At 57.5% G+C, this 26,075-nt stretch overlaps 2 protein-coding genes across 11 annotated transcripts; both read right to left on the reverse strand.

The window, feature by feature from the left end:
* Positions 1-414: 414 nt before the first annotated feature.
* gphb5 (glycoprotein hormone subunit beta 5) lies at positions 415-2,603 on the reverse strand. 3 transcript variants are annotated; one of them, XM_077588848.1, is made up of 4 exons: positions 2,364-2,603; positions 2,184-2,294; positions 711-1,410; positions 415-629 (listed from the first exon to the last, which is right to left on the reverse strand). In XM_077588848.1, the coding sequence occupies exons 3-4, from the start codon at positions 969-971 to the stop codon at positions 441-443; spliced, it is 450 nt and encodes a 149-aa protein (XP_077444974.1). In that variant the 5' UTR covers positions 972-1,410; positions 2,184-2,294; positions 2,364-2,603; the 3' UTR covers positions 415-440. The 3 variants fall into 3 exon arrangements, with proteins under 3 accessions (XP_077444974.1, XP_077444973.1, XP_077444975.1); XM_077588847.1 differs by having other exon boundaries at positions 711-2,294; XM_077588849.1 differs by having other exon boundaries at positions 711-935; positions 1,051-2,603.
* A 732-nt stretch (positions 2,604-3,335) lies between these two features.
* kdm6ba (lysine (K)-specific demethylase 6B, a) lies at positions 3,336-25,423 on the reverse strand. 8 transcript variants are annotated; one of them, XM_077588786.1, is made up of 25 exons: positions 25,407-25,423; positions 24,288-24,530; positions 23,685-23,717; positions 15,572-15,634; positions 12,534-12,626; positions 12,329-12,455; positions 12,150-12,245; positions 11,767-12,073; positions 11,619-11,696; positions 11,353-11,511; positions 11,105-11,278; positions 10,504-11,007; positions 7,304-10,323; positions 7,062-7,233; positions 6,888-6,993; positions 6,615-6,820; positions 6,403-6,539; positions 6,268-6,336; positions 6,052-6,200; positions 5,845-5,959; positions 5,579-5,766; positions 5,338-5,479; positions 5,092-5,218; positions 4,849-5,019; positions 3,336-4,774 (listed from the first exon to the last, which is right to left on the reverse strand). In XM_077588786.1, exons 6-25 carry the CDS (start codon positions 12,448-12,450, stop codon positions 4,712-4,714), a joined length of 6,105 nt encoding a protein of 2,034 aa, XP_077444912.1. In that variant the 5' UTR covers positions 12,451-12,455; positions 12,534-12,626; positions 15,572-15,634; positions 23,685-23,717; positions 24,288-24,530; positions 25,407-25,423; the 3' UTR covers positions 3,336-4,711. The 8 variants fall into 8 exon arrangements, with proteins under 8 accessions (XP_077444912.1, XP_077444911.1, XP_077444914.1 ...); XM_077588785.1 differs by lacking the exon at positions 25,407-25,423 and having other exon boundaries at positions 24,288-24,757; XM_077588788.1 differs by lacking the exons at positions 23,685-23,717; positions 24,288-24,530; positions 25,407-25,423 and adding an exon at positions 18,739-19,088.
* Positions 25,424-26,075: the final 652 nt, after the last annotated feature.

Here is a 26,075-nt window from a genome sequence, read left to right on the forward strand (position 1 = left end):
TGACGTGAAAGGCATCCTACCTTGTGACCAATCAGCCACGCGGTGCGTTTAGGGCACATCATGTAAAACAACGATTCATAAATCAACTCTGCTTTCAGCTTTAACAGTGAGTTCACACACTTAGAGAAGGTGAAGAAATTCAATCACTCGTCAATTAGGATCCGACAGCCGTTTCTGGCCACCATAAAAAAAATGTTAACTCTCTACGATGCGCGTTTGGACAAACGTAGCGAGATAATCTTAACATAACCCTCTCACACACACATGCATCCATAAATCACGCTTTATAAGGATTATAGATAACGTGTCCAGGCCCTGTGGCGGTCGAGCGACCACAAGGGGGACCGTGGCACTCGGACTTCATTCTCTGCAGGGTTCGCGTGCGCATGAAAGACGGCAAAGTCGTGGTCGGATTGGCATGGTTTTATTAAGCGCGTCCGTCAGAAGCTCTCGCACTCGCTATCTAGGGTGGTGCAGACGGCGCAGTGGCACCGAAGAGCCACCGGGTAGTGATACAGAGGCGAGACGGCGGGCTGGCAGGCGGGCAGACGCACGCTGGCGTAGCGGGTCAGCGCGTACGTGCAGACGCGGTGGTGCCGGTGGACGTAGGGGGGTTCCGGGAGCGGCTTCTGCCAAGAGCAACACAGCCGTGGCATCCCTTTGCGTACCGGGCGGAAGCCGCCCACGACGGCGGCGGCGGCACCTTTTACCTCCCAGGTGTGACAGCGCCCCCAGCAGGCATCGGTGGTGACCCGCAGCCCTTTGCAGCCCGGCTTCTGGGCCACGAAAGAAAAGTCCCGCACCGCGCAACCGCGGAAGCCCTGGAGCGCCGCCGTGGCGGTCGTCCCGGCGAGCCGCATCTCCGCGCCCGACGGCGAGCCGAGCGCCGCCAACAGGAGGAGGAGCGCCACCACCAGCATGCTTGGCAAACCAACCTGCAAGTCACCCGGAACAATCAACTCACAAACCATGACGCTTTCTCTCTAGGGTTTAGCTTGGGGTTATTTGCTGTCCGCTCATGTAAAAAAGCAGCAAGAAAAAGTTTCTCACCTGGATCGGGTGGTCTCTCGTGCAGACTGAAGCTGGTGGGAATCCGTCACCGAGTCAAATGGGAACTGGGAGGCGCGTCTTTGATAGCCACCCCCCGTTTTTTTTTTTGCGCGCAAGAGAAAGTCATCGGAGCGGGCGGACACTCTGACATCATCATCATTGCAATGCCAACGGCAGGCCAGAGCGCCTCCTGGAAAATCTTCCCAGTTGTCAAGACACGCACTGAGCCGGCAGGTCCGCTTGAATGCCTTCAAAATGAATGACGGGGGTCCCATTGGCCCCTAGCCCAGATTGAAAACTCCTATGCCGGGTCAAAGACAGACGACGGACGTCCAAGCCGTTGTTAGCAAATGCGACAACCTTCAATGAGTACACACATACAGGTGGCACGGTTGAAAGGAGTGGATTAGAATTAACATGAGCATGCCAAAATGTCTTAGTGGCATTAAAGTAAACATGACACACACATCCCGTTGCCAAGACGCCCTTTTGTCGGCGGGGGAGAAAGCGTTTTGTTTTTTTAACGGTAATATAAAGCAAGGCATTTTTCCTTGTATATTGGAGGGAGAAAATTCCTGGTTACATATTTAATGTCTGACTATGCTTGGTTTTGATTGAAGTAAAAAAACGCCTTGCTATACATGCTTGTATGTTGGAGAATAAATGATGTGCCATACATGATTGTCTAATTGAGAATACATGGTCATATAATGGAGGAAACACGCCTTGTTTAATGTTTTGTTTACGCGAGGGGGGGGGGGGAATAAATCATTTGTTACCTCACGGTCCTTGTGTGAATGACCTGAATTATTCTATCGTGCTTTCGCGAATAAAACAAAACACACTTGTCTTTATTACTTGTTCCTTTATTGATTATCATTATCCTCTATGCCTCTAGCATCCCTGTGACTCCCCTGAAATAAGTGTCACGAGTTATGTGAACTTACTACCCTCGTGTGGCTGGATTAAGAAATTGCATCCCGTAATAGCTTCCTCACCAACAGTTTGATAGTCATAGTTTAAGTGCCCTTTACCAGAAATAGGTTAACTGGCTGCCCTCCTGTGGTAGTATTGAGGCATTGCACTCAGCAATGGCTTTCCAACCAACTGTTCTTATTTTAAATGGCCTTTACCTGACACATGTTGACTTGTTGCCCTCTTGTGGTGACATTCAAGTCCTGCACCCATGAATGGTTTTCTATCACAACATACCTTGGGGCATGTTATTCTATGAACCTCCCATGCTGCGGCAAAAAAGACAACGCTGACGGTTTTTGCATTGGCAAATAGGAATTCAGCGCAGCGTTTCTTACCTTTGTCGGCGCCGCGGGGGCGATTGGACGGACGTCGGCCAAACACTCCCCGTCAAGTATGAAAAAAGGGGGGAAAAGCTGTAAACACGCCCGCTTAGCCGCCCCACGTAGAACTAATCGTTTGCAAAAGACCCTCCCACGTAACAAAACAATCCTATTGTCAATAAAGGTTTCTTGGTCAACTTTTGAGCCTCGCATCCTCTTTTCTCTTCATGCTTGAAAATATTAGACGTCACACTGACGTCATCGGGGAGCGCCGGAGAAAATGCGCGTGCGCAAAGGCTATCCAAAATGTAAACAAAGCGTCAAAAGTATACTAGGAAATAAATATTTAAAGGCTCTTAATGACCTTCCAAAAGACAATGCTTTGCTAAACTGCTTTATTTTAAAACTAAATGCCCAAATGGCTGCAACTGAAGACTCTTTAAAGTCAGCAAGTTACCATGTCTGATACTAAAGGCCAGTTTAACTATGAGAAATAGGCAGTTGGTTCAAAACCCATTGCAGGGTGCAATTCTTCAAAATGTCCACAAGATAGCAGGAGGTTAACATATGTCTGTCGTAAAACGGTGTGGTTTGTTCCTTTTATTTACGAAAGCACAATAGAACAGAGCAGATAATTCACACGAGGACTGTGAGGGTGACGCTGGGAAAACGAGCACGCTCACAATAAAACATGCGCACTCTCTTTGTGCTAGCATGAAATAAGGGACTTCCGCATTAGTCTTCTTTTGCTCAACGGCGCGTTTAAATAACTAAGGCCCACAGCGCCGCTCTGTGGACAGTAGTCAGTGCCACACGTCCTCACTTGAACTCTGCTTGCTTTATATTGCTGCCAGCAAACAAGCGTTTGCTGTCAGTCCTCCCCTCCCAGTTAAATTGGTTAATACTTCAAACTAAATACATACCTGATGAGGCCTGCAGTGTTCAGAAATGCTTTCCTGCTTTTGTTTTTCGTGAGCAACCAGGACATACAATTCTTCTCGCTTTATTAATAATCATAATGTCACACAAATTCACAAAGCGTTTTAAGACAAATCTGGCTCAGTTTGGTGTGTGTGTATGAACGTTCTACACAGTGCAGTTATAAATAGATGAGCACAAAGAAGAAAACGGTCATATTGCAACAGGAAAAATAGAATTCGAGAGAAAGAGAAGTTGAGCACCGTCCAAATCCTTGGCGAATTTTCAAATCAAATCAGTGACGCTTCATGTAAAAGATCCCGGAAATGAAAGATCATACAAATAATTCTACGTGAGCAGTGTCCTCAGTCTACGTACAAAGGTGGCATTATATTATTTCCTATACATCAGAAGAGGGAAGGAAAACATGTGACATCTTCATGGTCAAAAGTACGACATGGAAATGAGGGAGAGCCCCGCTTTGTATTTTGGAAGAAAAGCCACAGCCGTCCCATAAATACGGGGAATGTTTTTAAATTAAATATACAACTTCCCCCCCCCCCCCCTAGCAAGAGGACGCGGAGCTCCTGGAACAAGAAAAACAAACCAACCAAAAAAAGCACCAAACAAATGCAAAGTACACATTTGAATTCAAGGATCAATAAACAATTCCAATGCACAAAAAGATGAAATCAATCCCAGCCCCTAGAAAAATGAGCAACGCTATAAAAACCCGTATGTCTTGAGGCGTTTCAAACTATTGTACATTTCAAACTCCGCCTGTCTCTATTATTAGTATTTGTCCCCCTTTTCTCTTCTAAATACAAGTGACAAGGCCAATGTGGTGGTGTATATATATATATACGTATATATCTAGGCAAATCTAGTTGAATGGGGAAAAAACAAAACAATAAATTATTGTTCTCAATTTCAAAAACAAACGGTCATTTCACAAAGCACCATCAGGGAGGCGTAAACTGCTATGTCTCCATTTGTAAACAGTGAGCGAGAGTAAACAAAACCATTCGACGACCTTCACCCGGCCGGGACCGTCGAGTATTAGGGCCAAAGAAATATTGGGGAAAAAAAAAAGCACACGCCATATGGCGCACTTCAAGTCCTCACGTCAGGGAGGTTCAAATCACTAAAAGCCGGTTTGAAGTCGCCATGGCAGGTTTATGTCGACGTACGTGGCAGCTGGCTTATCTACGTTAGCCGCATTCCGTCCGTCCGCGTTCCGCAACGTACAGCTTGCGACCTTTTTTAATATTGCCATTTTTGCTTTGTCTCGTACTTGGCGACTTGAAACCGGCGCTTCTTTCTTTGGCCCTAATGTCCCGTGGTCCAAAAGCATTTCTTATCCTGTATCTGTCTGTGTTGTCCCGAAGAGCGGGAGTTTTGGTTGCGGCTGAGGGCGCGTGGGACGGGAGTCCTGTCCTGTCCTGTCACCGTGACGAGGACGAGGAGGAGGAGGAGGAGGAACAGGAGGAAGAGGAAGAAGAGGAAGCCTGGAAGAAAAGAAATCCCGGTTCACGAAAGAAGTCGCAGGCCAAAAAACCGCGTCAGGCTCGGGTTAGCTCACCAGGGTAAAGGAATCGTACGCGCTCATGAGCTCCTCCATGGAGTACTGCTCCAGGACCACCACGCCGCTCAAGTCGGGGCCCAGCGCCCGGGCGCAGTCCTCGCAGTGAACCACGTACGTCTTCCTGCTGCTGCTCTCGCTCGTCACGAAGAGCAAATTGAAAACCTCCACCTGGGAAGGTGCCGGTTGAGTGAGCTAGCTAAGGCCCAGACCCTGACCCCCCTAACCCCAAGCCGTACTCACGTCACACTCGTTGCAGTAGTAGGCGGGCTCGTCCTTGACCCGGCCCTGGTAGGAGATCTTCTTCCCCTCGGCGACCAGCTGGTCGCGGAGGATCTGGATGCGCTTCATGGACTGCAGGAGACAGTGTCTGCCAGATACGGAGGTGGATCTCAACACGTGGGCTTTTGAGCCCCAAATACGAGTGGTAACACTCGCTCCGAGTCCATTTTGTCCACCGTGGGACGGCGACAGGAAAGTCATGCGCACCTGATCATCTTGTAGGTGTCCGAATCGGCGATCCCGAGCGTGCGGGCCACGTTCCACGACACGTGAATCATGGGCACGATGGACTTGACCTTCTTCACTTCGTTCCACTCGTAGCGCTCCAGGGCCAGTTGGTACTGGTAAGCTGAGTGGAAAGCCAAAGAGTTTTTAAAAGCCCGGTTCGCCTCGCCGGCGGCTTTGTGCGCCCGTTGGCCGCTGGGCAAACCCCCGCGCCCCCCTTTACCGTTCAGGGGTCCCACGTTCCAGGCGATATTGTTGCACCAGCCCACGGCCTGAACCCAGTGAACGGTCCCAGCATTGATCCACACCAAGTCCCCCGGTCTCTGGATGAAGCGGTACACTGGGATGTTGGCCTTGTAGAGGTCCTCCAACACGGGCCACCAGGAGCCCGTCAGGTAGTCCACCCCGTGCCTGCGCCAAAGTGGGCACGGTTGGAAGAACGCACCCCCCTGCGAGCCACCGCGTGGACGCGGGCGGCAAGCCACTCACTTTTCGCAGAAGTCGTTGATGGCTTGCCAGTAGTTCTCGTGCACGGCGAACCATTCGCAGTCCCCGGGGCCGATGTTGATGTTTACCGAGCAAAAGTTGTTGTTTTCCTGGTGTCCTGCGGCACGGGGTACACACCGCCAGCGTCAGTCGCGCGCCCGGGTAAGGTTTGGGGGTCGGCGGCGCAACGCGTGCCCGGGCGAGGCTTACCCGGCGTCCGGCTCCCGGGGACCTTCATGTAGAGCTGGACGGTGTTCATGCCCAAGATGGTGTGGCCCACGTGGCTGAGCATGTTTCCGCTGGACGCCACGCGCATGAAGGCGGGCAGTTTGTTGAGTTCCTGCAGCTGAGACTTCCACCTGGAAGAGCGGCGCGGTCAGTCAACGGTCGGCGGGCTGCGCGGTCGGTCCACCGAGTCGTGCTCACCTCTTGGGATGCGACAGGTCGATGTTGGTGCCAAATTTGATGATCTTCCCCATGGGCTTGGGCTCACCGCTGCACGCGAGGACAAAGCACCGCTGGAGAAACGGCGGCCATCGGACGCCACGACCGGATCCTTACCAGCTATTATTCTCTTTGGCGTTGGCGTCCTTGCTCTGACAGTCCGAGCCGTCGGACGGCTTGCGGTCCGTCGAGACGTCCCGCTCTCGCTCTTCGTCGTCATCCTCTTCTTCCTCGTCGTCGCTCCCTTTGTCCTCCTGAGGTAGCGCGCCATTCCATTCGCGTCAATCCCGGTGGCGGCGGCCCGGGAGAGACTCCACCCCTCCCCTCACCTGCAGACTCTCCTGGAAACTGGACGCCTGGTACTGGGCGTACTTGGCGATGGTGGTGTGGGAGCGGCTGCTCTCGCAGGGCCAGGTCTGGCCCGTCCCGCTGGGGTCCCAGTTCTCGTCGGCCGGCTGCTGCACCTGAGTCCTCACCTCCACGGCCTGCTCGGCGTTGGCCTCCACCAGGGACTTGGTGGAGAAGAGGCCCAAGTCTGAGGAGAAGGGAGCCCATGTCCGTCACCGGCCCACGACGGACGGCGAGCCCGAGCGAGCGCTCACTGATGCGCAGAGATCCGGCCAGGCCTCGGATGACCGTGACGGGGTTCTTTGGGTCGGTGCAGAATTGCAGCAGCACGGGGGAGAAGGCGTCCCTCTTGCTCTCCAGCTGCAGAAAAAAAAGAAATCAAGTGAAATAAACCAGCACAAAGTTGTCACTCGGTCCCTCGGTCTTACATAAATGCTGGGAGTGGGAGGGTTGAGTTTCTCTCTGGGGAAGGACTCCCCCTCCGCCGTCGCCGCCGCCTCATCCTCCTCCTCCGTCTCCTCCGCCGCTGGCACAACGGGCTTGACGGAGAGGGCCGGCAGCAAGAAGGATTCCCTGAACTTGCCCTCGACTCGGGCCCCCCTGAGGCAGAATGCACAAGGACGTTTGGCGCCTCTCGGCGGCTTTGGGCCGGCCGGCGCGGAGTACTCACTTGCAAGACCGGACCACTTGGGCGGCGCCGTTGGCGATGCTGATGTCCTCCAGGGGGATCCTCTTCTCCTCCACCTCGGAGGCCACGAAGGTTTCCCGGTCGCCGCTCTCCACTTTGATCAGTCGGATCTTGAGCTCCTTGTGGGGCCCGTCCGAGAGCGCCTTCAGCTTCAGCAGCTCGCCCGAGCGCGGCCACGGGTCCGAGCGCTCGCTTTTCCTGGACCGGCGTTCCGAGCCCGAGGCGTCCTTCTTCTGCTTCTTCTTGTCCGAGTCGTGGTGAGCGTGGCGGCTCTTTCCTTCCTTGCTCTGGAGGTTGAGGTCGCACAGGATCCGCCGGTGGTGGTGGTGGCGCTTGTCCTTGTGGGCCTTGCCCTCCCCGTGGCGCCCGTGAGCGGCGGCGCCGGAGCGCGAAGACGAGGAAGAGGAGGAGAAGGCCGCCTCGTCCCGTTCCCGTTGGTCCCGCTCGTCTCGCCGCCTCTTCCTTTCTTTGGCGTCCTCGTCCTTGTGAGCGCGCTTCCGCTTCTTCTCTTTGTCCCTGCGCCGCTCCTTGGTTCTCTCGGGCTCGCTCCTTTCCCCGCTCTCGCCGCGGTGCCTGGATTTTTCGGCCCCGCCGGCCGGCGCCGACTCCGGGTCCTCGCCGGCCTGCTCGATGGCGGTCCGACGTCGCTCCTCCTCCGCGGCCGGGGAAGGCGGGTCGTCGTCTCGAGCGGTCACCCAGGCGGGGCGATCCGCCTCGGCCCGGGACCCCGGAGGCTCGTCGGCCGGACTCAAAGGGGACGGGGCGGGATCGGGCGAACGGGCGCGCTGCTGGCGGCATATATCGGGCCCCAGCGACAGCGACGAGGCGTACTTGACGCCGAGCAGGGCCGACGGCGGAGGTCTCCCAAAAGGTCCGCCGCGGTAGGCGTACCTCTGGCCCCCCGGGACCGTGGTCAGGGACTTGAAGGTGCTGTTGACGCCCGTTTGGTGGAGGTGGGGTCTTTGAGGCGGCGGGGAGCAAGACGGCGCCTCGGAATCCTCCCCATCGTCCTCGTCGTCCTCGTTCGCCTCGTCGTCGTCCACGCCGCCGTCCTCGTCGTCCTCGCTTTTATCCTGCTCGGGAAGGCCGTAGAGTTTGGCCAGGTCGCTGTGGCGGTAGGTGCTGCTCCCCACTCCTCTCTTTCGGGGGGAGGTTTTAAGGTAAGCCCCATCTCCCTCCTCCTCGTCCTCCTCCTCTTCCTGCTCCACCTCCTCGTTGAGCGAAGACGTCCGGCTGCAAGGGGACGCCAGCGAGCCTTGGCGGCTCAGCACGGGCGGGCTGGCGTGAGGGTCGGCTCGGAAGTCGTCTTGATTGGGCTGACGCTTGAGCGCCGGGAGGAGGTCCGGGGCGCGCGGGTAGCTCTCGACGCCGGGCGCCAACGGATGCAGCGGACCCTCGCCGTACATCTCTTCCTCCTTCTTGATGGACTCGTCCAGCATGGCCATGATGTTGGCCAATTCGTCGGTGGACAACTCGGGGGGCTCCTCCTCAAACGGGGACGGGTCCGATCGCGTGGGGGGCGGCGGGGGGTCCGGCGGCTTCTCTCTGGGGAAGGCCTGGTAGAGCTTGGGGGGCTCCCGCCGCACGGGCGCGGGGTCTTTGGGGACGGCCCGCGCGGCGGGGGGCTCGCCCGAGTAGACGAGCCGGGGCCGCTCGTTCCCTGAGATGTTTTGCCCCACGGGAAGGTGGGCCCACAACTCCCGCTGCCTCTGCTTCTCGCGGGCAAAGTCCGTCTGCGGCGTCAGCGGAGGCGGGCGCAGCTTCTCCGGGCGGCCGGCGCAGAGGGGCGACGCCGCGGAGGGGGGCGCCCCGCCACGGCTCAGCCACGGGTAGGGAGGCGAGGCCCGCGAGGGGGCGGGAGGCGGAGGGGGAGCCGGAGGCGGAGCCGTGCAGGTGGACGGGGGCGGGGCCTCGCTGCAAACAAGTCTTTCCAGGTTTTTGGCGGCAGACTGCCCTCGAGCCTCCTCCTCTTCTCTGGCTGGCCTCTGCCTCTGCCTCTGCCTCTCCCTCTCTCTTTCCCTCTCCCTCTCCTCCTTCTCCTCTTCTCTCTTCCTTTTCTCTTCCACTTGCCTGTGCCACTCCCTCCGCTTGCGTTCCAGCTCTTGCTTCTCCTGCTCTTTTTTCTTTCGCTGCTCCTCCGCCGCCTCCGCCTGCAGCTTCTCCACCTCCTTCCTCTTTCTCTCTTGCTCCATCATCAGGCGCCGCCGCTCCTTCTCCTCCTCCTCCCGCTTCTCCCTCTTCTTCCTCTCCTCCTCCTTTTGCCGCTCCCTCCTCTTCCTCTCCTCCTCTTGCGCCATGGCCGTCTCTCTTTTGCGCCAATCTTCCTCTCTCTTCTCACTCCTCTTCCTCTCCTCCCGGGCGCGCGCGTGGCCCTCCAGCTCTGCGTCCAGCTTGTCCAGAGCCTCCTCGATGGACTGGGAGTTCGGGGCGGGGCCCGGGCGAATGCGCTGATGATAGTACGCTTGGGGGGACGCCAGCCCGTGCCCGGACGGCGGAAAGTAAGCGGGAGGAGCGCCGGAGAGAGATTTAAACGCACTGCCCGGAAAGACGCCGTCGCCCGCCTGGGGGAGCCCTGAGGAGAACAAAGAGGAGGAGGAGGTACAACACGCGGGGGTAGCCTGAGCCATTTGAGCCACTTGAGACTGAGGGTAATAGGAGGCGCGCCCAGCGCGGGCCTCGGGGGATCCGTGCTCTTCCGGTCTCGCCCGCACTTCACGAGGAGGCTGGCCGCCAATGGCCTGGGGGCGGGGAGGACACGCTCGGGGGCCTCTGGCGGAGCCCTGGACGACCGGCTCCCGACCCCTCTGGTGGGTTCTGGCGGGGTCGCTCGCCTGGCAAGCGCCGCGTGCACCGACGGGGCAGGAGGAACGATTGGGGGTGATGACCGGCGTGCGGGTGGAGCCGCCGGGGGGCTGGCCCGCGGGACCTTGGCGCTGACTATCCTGGCTGTGGCCCTGCTGGTGATGAGGTATCGGTACCGGAGGTTTGGAGAGGCCCGAAACCTGTGGGGCAAACACAAAGTGGATCATTTTGGTGACCGTCATTTGAACTGGAAACACGCTAATTGTTCTCCCCGCGGCCTCCCATCTTTGCCGCCGGCATTGCAAAGGGGGCACGGGAGAACCGGGGCCAGGGACCCCCCTCCACCCGGGAAACCGAACTGCCACATTTTGACGACTCACCGGGGGTCGGCTGTGGCCGCCGGGCGGCAACTGGAACCTCCACACGTCGTAGAGGCCGCCCTGCTGGCCCGGCTGAGGGAGCGAGGTGGCGGGCGCTGGCGGAGGCGTGGGGGGGCATCGGGGCCCCAGTCCCGGGTGAGGCTGAAGGTGGCTGCTGTAAGGCACGCTGCTGTTGCTGCTGGCTGCGGGTTTTGCTGGTGAGGACTGGGCGTGCCGATGCGGATCTCTGCCGGCCGCCGGCGTCCCGGCCGGGGGGCCTCGGAGGCGGTGCGGCTCCAGGGCCTGGCAGGGAGGCGTGGGAGTGGGGCCGCAATGGGTAAAATGGGGGGGCTGCTGAGGCGCCAAGCAGTCCCTCGACACGTGAGGACCACATCCCTGCTTGTAGTTAGGAGGAGGGCAGGTGAGAGATGGCGGCGCGGTGGAGGGAGTGGCCACGGCCGCGCCTGCCCCTGCGGCCGGGGGCATCTTGTGGGAGTAGCTGCCTAGTGCTTGTTTATGGGCCACCTGAAGCACAAAGCAAGAAAGAAATCTTAATTGACCCGATACCCCGACGCTCCGACGGACAAAAGCGCTTGAAGCCAAATCCGGTTAACGTTCTCACAGGTCGGCCTTGGAACTCCGGCGGCAACGGCGGAATGTTGCGATCGCAACCCTGAGTCTGCCACTTGTCGTTCTCCTTGTGGAAGGGGTTCCAGAAAACGGGTTTGGCGTGATAGGGCTGAGACGGCGAAGGCTGGACCGACCCGGGGGCGCGCTGCTGCCCGGGATGAGACATCTGCGCGGGCCAAGAGCAGAGTTGAGACACCGGAGTCGGCCGAGAAGGTCAGGACGGACCTCCTGGCCACTCACCTCCTCGGAGCTCTTTTTCGTCTTGCTCGGGCAGGGCCAATCCTCTTTGATCGGGTGCGAGGGGGGCGCCGGAGCGTGCTGGATGACGGAGTGGCCGCCCAGCGGAGGCCACGGTCTCTTCAGCTGACTGGCGCTCATCTTGCCGCCGTGCACCCGTTGCTGCGAGAGAGAGACAAAGAAGTGGGTCGCCCGCCAGGAAACGGAGGCGGGGTCCGACCGGAGGGAGGGCGCGGTCCTCGGCGGTCGACGGGAGAGCGCTCGCTCACCTGCTGCACCTGAGCCCACACCTCGTCTCCTAGCAGTGGTGCGCCTCGGTGGGCTTGCTGCTCCTGAGGGCCCCCAAACTGGAGGGTGGGGACGGGCGAGGTGAGCAACGACAGCGCATCAACTCAAAATGTCGGCATTCAGACTCACCTTGAGGGCTTGGACGGGCCTGCCGGCGGGGAGATGCGGATTCGGGAGGGATCCGCCGGCGCCATTGTGAAGGCGGAGCGAGTGCTCGATCGGAATGGCGGCCGGGTGCCCTTGCGGAGCGTGGTGGGGTGCGTAGAGCTGACCCGCTTGCTCCCACGCCCGGTGAGGAAGGGGAGGGTGAAGATGATGGAGAGGATGATGAGGATGAGGAGGATGATGAGGAGGAGGAAGCGGTCTGAGCTGTTCCCTTGCCAGACCCGGCAACGCGGCTTGCGGGAGATCCAACTTGTCGCCTCCTCGAATGGGCCTGGACGAAGAGCGGCAATGCAATGCGGTCGTCCAACGCGTGGGGTCCGTGGCTAAGCGTGACGACAATCGCTTACCCGCCATTGAAGAATTTATTGGCTTGGTTGAGTCCGTGAATTGGACCAGGAGGTAGATGGGGAAGAAGCTGGTGTTGGTTCACTCCGGGCAAACACCTGCGGGAAAGAACCAGACGTCGCACCGCGTGGCTGGGCCGACCCCGCCCGCCCAAAACCCCGGCCGGCGTCAGCCCACGTACCTGCCGGACGGCTGCCAGGCGCGGCCGCCCACGGGAGCCCAGGGTCCCCGGTGAAGTCCATCCTGAGAGAAGGTATCCCGTGCGCCACGCCCGCCAAACGGCTCCACCGCGGCGGGATGCATCCAGCCTGCGCACGGCGGGCGGTCACCCAAAAGCCACGGCGTCTCGGAGCGGAGGAACTCGGACGGACGGGTCTTCAACTCACCAGCCTAACTGCACCGGCGAAGCCCCCCTCCGCAGCACAGAGAGGCCCCGCTCCAAACGTCTCGACCGTCCGTCCTTCTTCCGTTTCCCTCAGCTGTGACGAGAGGAGAGGCACAAGTGAGCGCTGCGTCAGTCGGGACATTTAGGGTCACCGGAACCCACCCCCGGTGACTGCAACCCCTCAGTTAAATTGAGCACAACGCACGAGAGAACCGTTTTAAAGTCGGTTCGTCGCGACGGTGTCGGATAAAGCACCGGGTGTTGTCATCTCGGCGCTTAAACGAGATGTGGCCAATAAAGGCTTTCGTCAGTGACTGTGCGCCACATGCCTTTGTGGGCGTTTAAAGAGAGACAAGAAGCGCAGCATTAAAAAAAAGGAAGTCGTTCTCACAACCGGAGGAAGTAGACCCCCCTCCCCCGAAGAGCAGACGGTGGACCGCGGCTTCCCGTTGGGCAAAAACCCTGCGATACGTCACGTGGCGTTTTGGAAGCCAGTTCTTTGTGAACAGAAAGGCGCCCTTTGGCATGAGTCACAAAAGCCTCGCGCACGACTCGCTACCGAACGGGATCGTGCCCAAGGGCGGCACGGCGGCACGGCATCACGGCGTCGGCGATTACTCAACGTTTCTGCGCGAGACGGAAGAAGACCGTGACTCAGAACTCGGAACGCCGACACGCAAAGGGCACCCGTGGGCCGCCGTTTCCGCGAGGGACACTCTTCAAAATTCCCTCGGAGGCCCCTGGTGAGGGTTCTTAACCCTTTCCCGCGTGGCAGACGTCCATCATGTAGCGATCTATCACCGCGACGGCGAGACGTGGGAAGTCGGGCATGCGCGACCGGCTCCGTCTCGGCGCGTGGAGGAATTCCACACGTAGACGCCGCCCGTCCGCGGCTGAAAGCTTCCTCTGTTTCACCCGATGACGACGAGTCGCCACCGTGCGCGCGAAGCGATAAGTTCGGGCTCGATCGCGCTCGCGAGTCGAGGACGAGTTGCGACTTATTGCTCCGCGACTCGCCTCTAGCTGAGAAATTTGCAGCCGCAGAGGAGAGGAGGATCTCCTGGTCGTTAGTAGAAGGCCACAAAAGTGGCGACCCCAAACCGGGCGAATCCCCGCAAAGGTCCCAGAGTCAAGATCCTCAGCATGTCCCTCGTCACCGGGCGAGCATTTTACGGGAAACTACTGAGCCGTGGGGTTAAATACTGAAGCGACGCCGTCGCTGACTAGTCATTCTTGCGAGTAGGCGCACGGGACAAACTTTGTGTGGGAGGGGGGTAGGTGGGGGCTTTTTTTTTTTACAGCCTGGCCTTAAAAGCTGTTTTTCCACGTCAATCGATCAGCTCGGAAGTGAGCATTCAAAGGCTTTGGGGGAGGGGCTCAGCCGGCGCACTCCGGGGGGGCCCTTGTAGAACTTTACGACCCCCGCTACGGTGGCCGGCCGACACGCGTGCGCACGTGAAGAGGAGCCCCGGCGAGCGCCAGAGACCGACTCTTCAAAACAAAAACAAAAAGCGCAGAAAAGTCATTCGACGGCCATCGCCGTCGGCACGTCCGATGACGTGAGGAAACAAACAAACGGCTCCCCCAGAGATGTCCCTCGCTCCCCATTCCACTGGGGGTGGCGGGCGGGGGGGCAGACATTGACTCCCTTCCCCCATCCAAACAGAGAGGTGATGCAAATGACTTCCTTTCAATCCGTCCCTTTGTGTGCGTGAGGATTGACTCGCTTGGTTGGGGGCGGCTCTCCATTCACTTCATAAGACTGACGGCCGGGTCGAGTCGAGCTGGGCTAGGGGGACAGGGGGGCAAGGGGGGGCCGGGAACCCCCAACCCCCCGCCACACACACACACGCACGCTCCTACTCGAGCACACACGGCGGCGGCAGTCATTTTCTCTTTTGCCTGACTCGCTTCCCTTTTCCCAGCAACGATGTTTCTGACCCATAAATGAAACTTTTAAACTCCACAGTTTAAAACGTAAACAAAGCAAAACAAGAGCTAGCATCTGGCAACCCCCGCAGCCTTCCCCATTGTTCGTCCCGACGACGACGAGAGGTGGGAACTTTTGAGACTCACCGGCGACTCCGGGGCAAAGCGCGATAAGGCTCCGAACGGAAAGGGATGGATATCCGCTCCTCGGAGTGCCTTCCCATCCGCCGCTCGGCTCGGCCAATGAATCCTTAGAAAGGAGAACTCGGCGCGCGCGAGTCTGGCCCGATCCGGATCGATCGCCGGCCGGTATTCGCCACGGACCGTCGTTCCCGGTCTGCCGCGAGCTAGCGAGCACGCGGCGGCTCCCCTTTTAAAGGGACAGCGCGGCGCGCGCTGACGTCAGCCCACGGCTTCGGAATTCCCTGGCGGAGCGAGACGAGAGCGGCGAGTCGGGCTGCCTCACCACTCCCGCGACCGCCTCTCCGCGCTCAAGCGCACGATGGCGCCACGCAGAGTGATTCAGACGTGACTGCTCGGCGGAAATGGAGGAGGAGGAGGAGGAGGAGGAGGAAGATGAAGACGCTTGTGGTCGGCCTCCGCCTGAAGGCGCACGGACAAAACTGGCCCAATCGCAAAAGGACAACGGAATTGTAATCGCTGCATATTTTGTCATCCAATTGTAGTACTAGTATTATTCAAACGAGTGTGGCCCATGGATTTTTTTTTCAATTTTGTCACATTCAAAATCAATTTCCCTGTATCAGCAACTTCCAAAAGGCATTCTACTCTGGCAAAGCAGATCCAGATCACACAATGACCACATCTGGCCGCGTGGGAACGGCATGGCGGGACGAGGGGCAGATGCGGGAACACCCACGGCACGCACCGCACACCGCCGACTGAGAAATGACGACGCCGAGCCGCAACAAAAGAGGGGGACCCAAGCCAGTCAGATGCGTTCAATTAAAGACCGCGTTTGATTGTGGCGCTCCCGTAGTAAACGTAGCCAATAAATAACCCCCGACGCCCGTCGGGAATATTTTCGTCTGGGCCAAAACAAAAACACGTGGGTACCGGGCGACAAAAACGAGAAAGAAGTAGCCTTACCGTGCGGGCATGGGTATCGGCGTCCGTCTTAGCTCCCTAGGCCGCCATCATGCATTCCGCCTCCTAGAAGGGGAAACAAGCGAGATAAATCAACTCAGACTGCGTTCAGAGGTTACAAGACTAATCATCATTATTCGTTCACCGTGACTTCATTTGACGATACTTTCTATCGAGGTGCGTTGACGCCACCCACCGGTTGTGTATATTCCAAGGTGTGTATTGTTTTGACCTTCGGTCAAATCAAAATCACCACAATCAAACAGTCAAATGCGCCCGCAACTTTGACTCCGAAAAGTTTGGTTCAAGCAAGCACCGTTCATCCTGTTTTGGGCGACCGACAAGATTGAAAAAGGTCCAATGGGCCGTGGCTTTTGGGCTTTTGGCGACACAAACACGGCGCCGATGACGGCGGTGGCGGGACAAACAACCTGCACCGCCCTGCCTCAAAAAGGTTTGCGCGTGGGACACCCGGCATGCCTCCACTCGTTTTCCTCGCCCAACCACTCCTTTCCTTCTCTGGGTGGCAAAAACAAAGACGTACGCCTTTGGTTTCCGGGGCGTCTTTTGGACCACGCGCCAGTTACGACAAGCCCGAGCGAGGACGCAATATCCTGGCCTTGCGTAACCGTCGCCGCGGCGTCGGCCGGAGGAACGGCGGAATGCGGAACGAGCGGGAGCCAATCAAAGTCGCTGGAATTCACCAAAGGTTAGCGTCGGTGGACGCCGCACGTACTGCGGCGGGCGAAGCCACGGAACTGACATTCCCCCCCCCAAAAAAAACAGGTTGGCGCCAATCTGGCCGTCTGGCGTGCTTGGCAAAGTCGCCGTCGCCATGGAAATCCGCGGCATCTCCACGTGCGTGTACTTTCAATACGCGTCCTTGTGCGTTTGTCCTTGACCAGCCGCTCAGGAGAGGAAATGAGGCGGAACCCAATCTGGTCTTTACACAAAGCACAATTCTAACACACGGCTCTCGCCCGCCACATACGATTCTTTCCCGAGCAAATGGCGGCGAGAGCCGGGTCGCACGGCCATCGCCGTCAACTCGGACCCGCGTTCACCCCGTCCGACGTACCGCGCTTCGGGCAATCCATCCCGCGATGAGAACACCATCGGCGCAGCAGATTCCACCCACAAAGTCACTTGCTGGTTGAATACATGACACACGTGTAGCGAAAAAGACTAGGAAGACCGGCACCTCCTCCTTTGGCCCACGGTACGAGGGTCCAAAGTGGAGCGTACGGACAAAAGGACACTCCCCCCCGCTCTCTGCAATCGCCACCGTCCCACGGGAGACCTTTGGACTGCACGTCGCGAGTTATGGGAGCGAGCCATGGCCTCAGGTGGGCCCCCAGAGCGGAAGCGCCCGCGACACGCCGTCTTAACACACGCCGGGGTTAAAACCCGAGCGATGGAAGTCGGGCGAGGTGGCGCCAATGTCAGGCGCCATCCGGCTAACTGTCGGGAAGCGGGGCAACTGGTAAAACTGGTGAGACCAGAACAAGTACTCTAAAGCACCGGTGAACTGGTCCAAATTCAAGAGCGCGCAGGGGCAACGTGGTCTTCGGGGAGGGGAAAAAGCCAAAGCGTTCGAAGGAGCCTCGCGACGAGGCGCTAGCGGAATGGCTAAGCCCGAGTGCACTCCGTGACCTCCGGCGTTCGGCGAAGGAAACGGCGCGGTGCGCTCCCGGGACGGGCTCGTAAAGAAGGTGCGGCCGTCCGGCCAGCCGGGCTCTTGGGGCCCCCCCACCTTCAGTTTTGGAGCAGGAGCTATCAGTGGGGGCCCCTTCCCCCTTTCTCTTTCCCTCACAGGCAGGCAGCACACTCAATCACCCCCTCCTCTCGCTCTCTCTCTCTCACACTCGCTCTCGGCTTCCATTCCAATGAATGCACAATCTGCCCCCTTCAGCTGCGAGAGGGGACGGCCCCCTAGCCGCGACCCCCACATGGCTGACTTTAAAAACACACCCGTGCCTCTTCCTGCGCGTGGAGCGGCCGCGCATCTGCCTGACACGAGCAGGAAGTAGACAACCGTCGTCCGTGACAAGCTAGCGCGGTAGCTTTTGAAGCAATGTCTGTAAAAAAGATGGAGCTAAACCGCAAACTATAGGCAACGTGCTTATATGATTTAGTGGAGCGATTGATTCACTGACAGTGGGAGACACCAAATGCATTTCAACCGGAAAGGCTGGCCACATATGAGCCCAGCCGACGGGTTCCCACTTGAAAACAAATCCACTTTACTTTAGCCCGCTACGATTCCCGCCGGTTAAAAAACAAACAAACGAGTGCGAACGACCCCGCGCCGAGGCTTCGCGGGCTTAGCGCGGCATTAGCAAATCCCGCGAGCGCCGCCGTCGGATGACGGGCGACCCGGCGTGAACCCCGCCTGGCGCTACCGCAGCTGGACAGGAAAGGGAAAAAAAACGAGGCGACGTTCCACTTCCGTCGCTGCCCGAGGAGCGGAAATTCCCCCTTTGCCTTCGGCATTTGGCGCTCCGTCTTTCTAAGAATCTGTGAGAAGACGCGAGGAACAACGTGGCTCGCGAGACACCAAAACAAGCCTCGGCTTCCCGGCGCTAGCGGACGGCGGATGGGAAGAAAAGGCGACGGAACGTCCGGACGCCACGGCGGGCCGTCGGCACGCCGAGTCGGCCCTCTGTGGCGCGCCGGGCCTCACGTGCAAAAGTTTGGGATGCCCCGTGACATAAAGATGGGCCGCGGTGCGTCCGCAAAGAGGCGCACGCGTGCAAGGAGCACACAAGCTCCCTTTGTGCCACATTCCTGGCCGCCCGCTAGCATAGCTTCTCTCCCATCTGCTCCAAGACTCGGCCCCTCGCTCGGGCGCCGACGGGACCGGTCTTACCGTGCCGGGACGGGACGGGAGGGGGGAGGGAGCCAGCGGGTCCCCCCACCCCCGCAAAAAAAAAAGACTACAATCCGTAAAGAGTCCAAGCGGCCGGCGGATTGTTAGCGTCTCTGCCTGCCTGCCCGGCTGCCCGCCACCCTCCCAGCTTTGTGCTTGCGTGTTTTCCTTTTCCCTTTAAATGGCTGGCGGCCGGCTGGCTGGCCGGCTGCCTGCCTGCCTGCCTCGGCTCTCTCAATACACACACACTCACACACACACACGGGGGCGCACACAAATACAATCCGGCAAATGCACTCACGGAATTGTCATGGTTGTCGGGAGCACAGAGTGGTTGTAGAATCCGTCCCCTATATTCCTGGATAAAATCCTTTTTGCCTGGTGGAAAAACGAGCTCCCCCCTCCCTCCAAAGAAACGTGACAGCGGTGGTGGTGGGCTCTGGTGCGATTTCTCCTTCTCACCCTCTCTGGATATTGCGACTGGCTTTTTTTTTCTTCTCCCACTCAGTAGTCAAACAAAGAAAGGAAAGGAACAGAGAGAGCGCTCGGCCACGCGCGCACGCACCAACACACACGCTCGGATCGGAGCCCAACCCCCCAGTTTTTTTTTTCACTCACTCACTCCCTGCCTTTTTCTAAACAGCACACACAGCGCCGTCGCTCGCTCCCTCCCTCCCTCCCTCAGCCTGGTTCTTATTCGTCTACTCCCTCCCAACGCCGCTCCCCCCACCTCCTCTTGTGTGTCAAACAGATGGGATTGGCGCACACTCACGTGCACACGAAAAACACACACACACATACACACACACTGTCGCTCCACGCCCGGCCCGTGCACGCGCAAAGCAGGCAGCATAGGTGCGAACGGCGACGCATCTCTGGCAAAAGTAAGGAGAAGAGAAGAGCGCTTCCCCATCCAAGTCCCGCGCCTCCGCGCGAGAAGTAGTAGTTCCTCCGCGCCATCGGCGGCGCTAGCGCGTAAAGGAGGACCGAAAGCGGGCCCAAAAAAAAAGAAGAAGAGCAGACGGGGCTAATGGCCCAAGAGAGAGATGGAGTACGCCGGCCGGCCGGAAATGGAATACAAAGGCAGAAGCGAATGAAAGGCATGCATTCGCCCACGTTCATCACGCGATGCCAACACCTGGAGGCAAAAGTCAAAGACGACAGGCGCGCAAAACGTAACGTGATGCAACGATGCGCAACGTCGGCCGCGTTTGTTTTTCCGAGGTGCGGACTGGATGGGAAAAGGCCGCCGGGTCGGGCGATCCGCCGAGGCGTCAAAGCGGGACTATTTACGAGTCGTTCGGGCTCCCGACGCGCAACCCTTTCGGGTAGCCGCCTTTGGATTTTCTCCGCAGATTAAGGGGAGCGAGGAGGGGCACGTCGGCGGGCTCCTCGCCTTTCCCCCCCGCGGGCACGCTTTCTGCGTCGGCTGGAGGTTTCTCTCGGCAGCCCGGGGGCGCGCCGTGGCCAACCGGGGGAAGGAAAAGGGAGACCAAAGAGGAGCCCCGGGACGTGGCCTCCGGGCGATTCCACGACTTCTCTTCGACGCCGCCTCGATCTGAGCCGGGGAGTGACGGGAGGTGCACGTTTCACGCGGGGGCGGGATCTGGCCGCGGGCGAGGGAGAGGGAGTTTACTCCGCTATTCTTAGAGCAAACTCGGCGGGCTCGAATCAAAGTTCTCACACATCTGCGGGGACCGGGGGGAAGGGGAAGGGGATAAGGGAAGGTTTACCCAATCGCTCTGCATAAAGCCAGCGTGACATTCTGCCAGTGGAGCACGCTTGCAAAGCGGCTGAGGAAGCCATGCCGACAAAGCGTCTTGAGCGCCGCTTTTCAAAAGCCGGCCGCCGGGTCACGGCACCGGCGACCCCACTGTTATTTACATCTGCTAATTTGTCCTCGGCTCGCTCGCTTTTACGAGGCCATCGTTACGAGTTACGGCGCGCCTAACGAGGGCCACGGAATATCGTGGGCCACGCGACGGAAGGCGCATGTCCGGCACGAGATGACCGATGAATTCGGCTGTGCGCCAGCGGCCACAAACGCACGTGGCACGCAGTCAGGGACGCGGGCGCCGTGGCAATGGAGGGCGACGCGGCCGGAAATTCAGAAACGCGCGGCGCTCCGGGTGCGAGTCGGAGACGATGAAAGGCTCCAGAGCCACCGGTGTCGGGTTGGTTCCCCCCCGTCTCCGGGACGCGTGCAAAGATTTGCTTCAAAGGGTTTTTAGGTGGCGGGAGAACCCCCCCCCCCCCCCCCCCCCCCCCCCCCCCCCCCCCCCGACGAGCCTTTTGGCCTTCATCTGCTCCCGACGCCCCGCCCCCTCATCTGGCCGAGGCCCCGCGGATAAGGTGGCCGGCCGCCAGTCAGATTAGACGCGCTGACGTCACGCAGAACGCAGGCGCAAACAGGTCAGGGTGCCCTTGAGCCAGAGATGGAGAGAGAGAGAGACAGAGAGAGAGATAAGGACCCCTTGAACGACCCCTTCTTATCTGTCCGCAAGTCCATGAAATGAAACGCACTCTAGTTGATTCTTCAAAGGTCATGGATGAGCCTTTTTTTCTAGAGTGGACGTCTATACAAAAGTCAGCGTGAGCTCCGGTCGGTCGGGTGAGCCATCCAGAGTATCACGTTCCCGAGAATCAATTTGGCGGTCGCGGATAAAGAAATCCGTCAAGCACAAAGGGCTAAAAATGGTGTGCTGGCCAATAAAGAGACACGTGAAGGGCCAGGGATGGAGGGAAACAAACAAAACAACGACAGAGAGAGAGAAAGAGAGAAAGAGAGAGAGAGAGGTGGAGTAAAAGAAGAGAGCAAAGCGTTTGGCCGCATCCCAGCTTTGTCTACACTCTCAGGAAGCGGGGAGGTCGGCGGGGCGTCAGTCCTGGCACGGCGCCGGAGTGCCGCTCGCCCGGCGTCCCCGTCGCCGTACGGCAGGGGTCGCGCCGGATAATCAGATCCGTGTTCTAGGGATCGCGTTACGCCGTGGCCTTTCCTTACTCTCCCCGTATCCGCTTACCGTTTGATCTAGTTTCTAGGCATGGGCGACTGGTGCGGGTTGCCCTTTGGCAAAGGCCGCGGGTTTGGAATCCCACCCTGTCAATTGCTGCCAATAATTGCCCCGCTGCAAAACCATATCTGCTGCCACTTTACAAGCCCTCGCCCCCTTACCGTCTCGTTCTATTTATATCTAACGGGGAGGATTATTAACAAATAAACACGAGCGTGGACTTTGATTTACGAGCGTGGCCCGGTTCGTTCGGCGCACAAAAAGACGGGTGGGCGGGCGGAAAGGCTGATGACGGCGGAAGGAGGGGAGAGATGTGGGGGCGAGGGAAAGAGAGAGAGAGAGAGAGAGAGGGCGTTGAACAAAGAGCCAGGAAACAGGAAGTGTTCGCAGAGGAAATGGAAAAATGTGCCGAGAGAGCAGATGCTTTGTCAGGGTGACGTAGAATGTTCCCGGCGGGGTCCACGGCGGGCCGGCGTAAGAACGAGCGCCTCGCTCACAAAGGTTTTTGTTTGCGGCGAGGACGCAAAAAGACGCCGTCGAGTCGAGACGGAGACGTCTTTGGCAAAAGGTGAGCGTCGAGGGACGGTTGACGGAAAGCCGTCGACACGCACGTCGGCGAGGGAGCGAAACGCCGCATGAAATATTCAGCCACTTTTTCCGGCGTGTGCCCTTTCCCCTTTCACACGTGCACAAGTGTGAAGGGAAAAAAACAAAAAACAAAAAAGAAGCCAAGATGACAAGGAGGGGGAGACGGAGTCAACGGGGGCAAACTAGTGGGGAAAAAAAACAGAGAGAGCGCAAATGACTGGCAGGCGAGAGGGAAGGACGGAGAGCGGCGCGTCGAGCGCGTCGAGCGCGTCGAGCGCCTCTCTAGCACCTCCCCTTAGCAACAGCCCCGGCCAGCTCAGCCCGCTCAGCCCGCATCCCATTGGCCCCCCCGGCGGCACGCGGCACCATCCCGTGCGCGCCGGCCCCGCCAATGGTGGGCTCGCTCGCGACTCCGCGTTTTGGATTACGTTGGCACGGCAACGCCAGCCGGCGCCGGGCCCTGAAAGCGGAGCCTTCCCAAGTTGCCGGCTAAGAACCCCCCCCCACGGGGGAAAACCCGCAGACGGCCTTGGCTCCAGCCCAGCAAAAAAGAGAACGCAAACAATTCATGAGAATGCCCCATTTGGACTCATTGACAACACACTATGTGAGGCGGAGGGAGAAAAGAGCCAGGCACGGCTCTGGAGCCGTAGACGGCACCACAACAAGTCTGCAATTCAACCGATACGCGGGGGCGCGCTTTACCCACCGTGCCCCGTTGTGACGGTAGAAGCAGGAAATTCAATCACGTGGTCGGCTTAAATGGCGTGCACGCAGCGTTTGCTAATGGAGTTAGCCGTGATAACGCGGGGGTCAGATTGCACATATGAGGCGCATATTGCTTCCGTCCGGATGGTAAAAATGCACCCACTATGGGAGAGCTGATGCATAATACATGCGTTGACACACGGCGCGCATCAAATGATTCTTTGACTACAACTCTGCTCAGGCTCAAGACCAAGGAAAGGGGATCCATCTTCTCCTCACACAAAGGAAGGAGTGAAGGGGGGGTACAAAGGGACTTTTTGCCTAGGGGGAGCGGAGGACATGTCAAAGGGGCTCCATGCATACTGGGGAGGGGGTGAATCGAAAGCCGAGACGCCCGCGGCGGAAAGCCGGGAGCCGAGATGAGCGGGGGGACATCTTCCACGGCGCCAACCACCTGACTTATCCCACCACCAAGCTCGCAATTCCGTCGTGTCAGTTAAGGTGAATTTTCAGGTTCAGGCGATTCCGTTGGGAGCCGGGGTGACCCACGCTCGCGGCGCCCACCCCGTCGGTCCCGACTCCGCCGCGCGTCGCTACGACTCCCCCGGAAGACTTTCCAATCCATATCGACTTTTCTCCCGGTTTCTCTCAGTTTTGGCTCTTTTTAAATTTCTTTTTCTCTCAGTCTGCCCAGTACTGTCGACAGCTGGGTCTCTCCTTTGCCAGCCTCTAACGCTTCTGAGGATTACCGTCAGGCGCTTTGGGTGAATCTACTACTACTACTACAACAACAACCACAACAACAACAACAACTCCTCCCGATATCGCACCCACGACAAAAGCTAACGTCATCAAATCGTTCGGTACAGCTGGAGCGTCGGCCAAAGACGAATGCGCGCAAGGGGCGTCCGCGTGGAACAAATTGAAAAATTGGACTCACCGGTCGAGACGCGTCGATCAGAGAGGCCACGTCCTGAAAAGGCGAGAACAAATGAATGGAATTGAGATCTCGGTCATAAGATTTCCAAAGCAAACGCGGAGTCAGTGGGGATATGTCGCCCTCTAGCGGACAAGGTTTTGTATCGCATTTTACATAGTGTCCATTGCATGATTATGTCAGACGTCATCATTTGCGACTCATGCCTAGTAGTTGCTGAAATATTATGTCAGCGGTTAATCTTCGAGCGAATAAACGCTTGAGACTGCTATTATTTTGAAAAGTCCAAAAGCTGTGGAAAGCGCCTGCCTGCGCATGCGCACTCGGCAGACCCGCGCGCACCAAGGAGGAAAGCTGGCTGAAGCGAGCGGAGAGGTGGGCGGAGACGGCGAGCACGTCGTCCGTCCGTCCGTCCGTTCCCGAGGAAGAACATTTCAAACGCTCTTCCTGGAAATGGCGCAGAGAAGGCGCTACAACTTGACCACATGAGCGAGTGCGCCAGAGCCCCCTATCACCCCCCCCCCCCCCCTGCCCTCAAACCCCTTTAAAAAAAAACGTTATCGTCCCCCAGTCGGCATCAATTTATGGGCGATTGCGATATCTCACCTTCGCAGTCGCGACGTCGAGCGCGTCCAAGTCGACACACGCACATCATCTCGTCTTCATTCAAAAAGCCTCCAAACGTCGTCGTCTTTTTTTTCCTTTTTTCAATGACCTTTTCAGCCCGTCACGGGCGCGTCGGCGGTGCAAACATGCGCGGGAGGGAAGGTGGTGTCGGCGGCGGCGGCGGCCGGTCCGTGGGCAAGGCATGGTCGTCGGCGGCTCCATTCGCCCGACGCCAGGCACCGTCTGCCGGCGAAGGGAAAAACAAATCAATGAGGAGCTCCAGCTGAGGGAATTGACGACGCCATCCGCCTCAAAACATTCCGAGCCGGCAGGGTCCACGCAGGCAGGCAAAAAAAAACACAAATTGCGCAGTTTAATTTTCCAGTGGCACGAAGGAAAGGAGAGGCACGCTGGAGGAGCATTTCTCCTCCTCCCTTCCTCTGCTTTGCTTTGCTTTCTCTCTTCCCTCGTGCAGGTTTATTTTTTGGTGGACATTAAGCGCCCCGCCTCCATAATCGCAGACTGTTGGGAGAAAACAAAACGACAAAAAAAATAAAAACTTGCCCAAATAGATTTGTACAAAGGTGGTCGTCGCCCTGCCCTCTCTTATTTAGTTTCTACCACGAATCTAAAGTTTCCTTTTCAAGCGAGAGAATTCATCAAGCACTCGTAGAAAATGTTTTGCAAACATTTCTCATGAAATATTCCAAAGTCTTAATGAAAATAAGAGTCTGCTAAAGCCGTCCAGGGACAGTGGACAGCTACCCAAATTTACTTGAGAACTTCACCCTGGCAACTGAATACAAAGTCATTTGAAAAACCAAACTAAAACAGAACAATACAACGTGGTGACGTCACCAAATATTGAATGGACGCTTAGCGCCGTCAATGGCAATGGAGTGTGTTAAACACGTTCCCTGTCAAGGTAAAACCATGATTTGCACAGGATGAGAGGGCTAAGCCAATACCACACACTAATATGGTTACGTCTAAGTTTTGTTTTGTTTCACTTTTCGGCTTGGAGGACTACTTGTTTAGTAGCGTTTATGATTTCGACCCAAGCTCAATGCGTTATCCGGCCTCAAAAAGTTGGAAAGCCGAGGAATTTATGTCTCTTACCCACGTTAGCTGCATATTTTTCTCGGACAACGTGCTTTTGAGGAAGCAGTTTTGACAAGCGCATTTGATTAAAGCCACCTGGCGCGGGAGTGACGTCATAGGCGTGCGCCTCGGTTAGCCTAGCGTCCCTGAGTGCGCAATTCTACCGTTGTTGTGACATCATCATCAGAAGAAGAAGGCCCCCGGGTACATTTTGCACGCCTGCCTGTTTCTCATAGTTGAACTGGCCTTTACCAGACTTTGTAACGTGCTTCCCTCTTGTGGCTTCGAAACAGAACCCTGCAATGTTTTTTCCAAAGAACTTTATGTTAACGTTGTAACTAGACAGCTCTCGGATGGACATATTATACTTGCCCAAAAATCCTGAGGCAGGATGTCGAACACCTTAAAACTTTGCTGCATTTCAGCCGAGCTTGGTTCTATGCTCTCTCACTGCTACATTTATGAACGTAAAGCAACTTTTAGGGCCACAGCGCCATTCCGTGGATAAAATAGGTAACGCAGGCGTATTTTTCCCCTCTTGCGTAAACGTTTTTTTTAATCTAACATAGAACCATGAATACAAAGGCATTGTTAAAAATGTACTTCAATATATATATATATATATATAGCGAGGCCTTTCAATATGTAAGGAAAATTCTTTTTCCTTGTATATCAGAGGATTAAAAA

Source organism: Stigmatopora argus, chromosome 20 (assembly GCF_051989625.1).
Source record: "Stigmatopora argus isolate UIUO_Sarg chromosome 20, RoL_Sarg_1.0, whole genome shotgun sequence".
Classification (NCBI taxonomy): domain Eukaryota; kingdom Metazoa; phylum Chordata; class Actinopteri; order Syngnathiformes; family Syngnathidae; genus Stigmatopora; species Stigmatopora argus.

Bases quoted from the DNA above. Each gene is read 5' to 3' on its own strand.
- gphb5 (XM_077588848.1), bottom strand. From the start codon at position 971: ATGGTTTGTGAGTTGATTGTTCCGGGTGACTTGCAGGTTGGTTTGCCA. The intron at 630-710 runs GTAAAAGGTGCC...TGCTCTTGGCAG, and splicing joins GGCGCTGTCACACCTGGGAG to AAGCCGCTCCCGGAACCCCC.
- kdm6ba (XM_077588786.1), bottom strand. From the start codon at position 12,450: ATGCATCCCGCCGCGGTGGAGCCGTTTGGCGGGCGTGGCGCACGGGAT. The intron at 6,821-6,887 runs GTGAGCGCTCGC...CCTTCTCCTCAG, and splicing joins GGCCGGATCTCTGCGCATCA to ACTTGGGCCTCTTCTCCACC. The intron at 5,219-5,337 runs GTGCGCATGACT...CGTATCTGGCAG, and splicing joins GACACCTACAAGATGATCAG to ACACTGTCTCCTGCAGTCCA.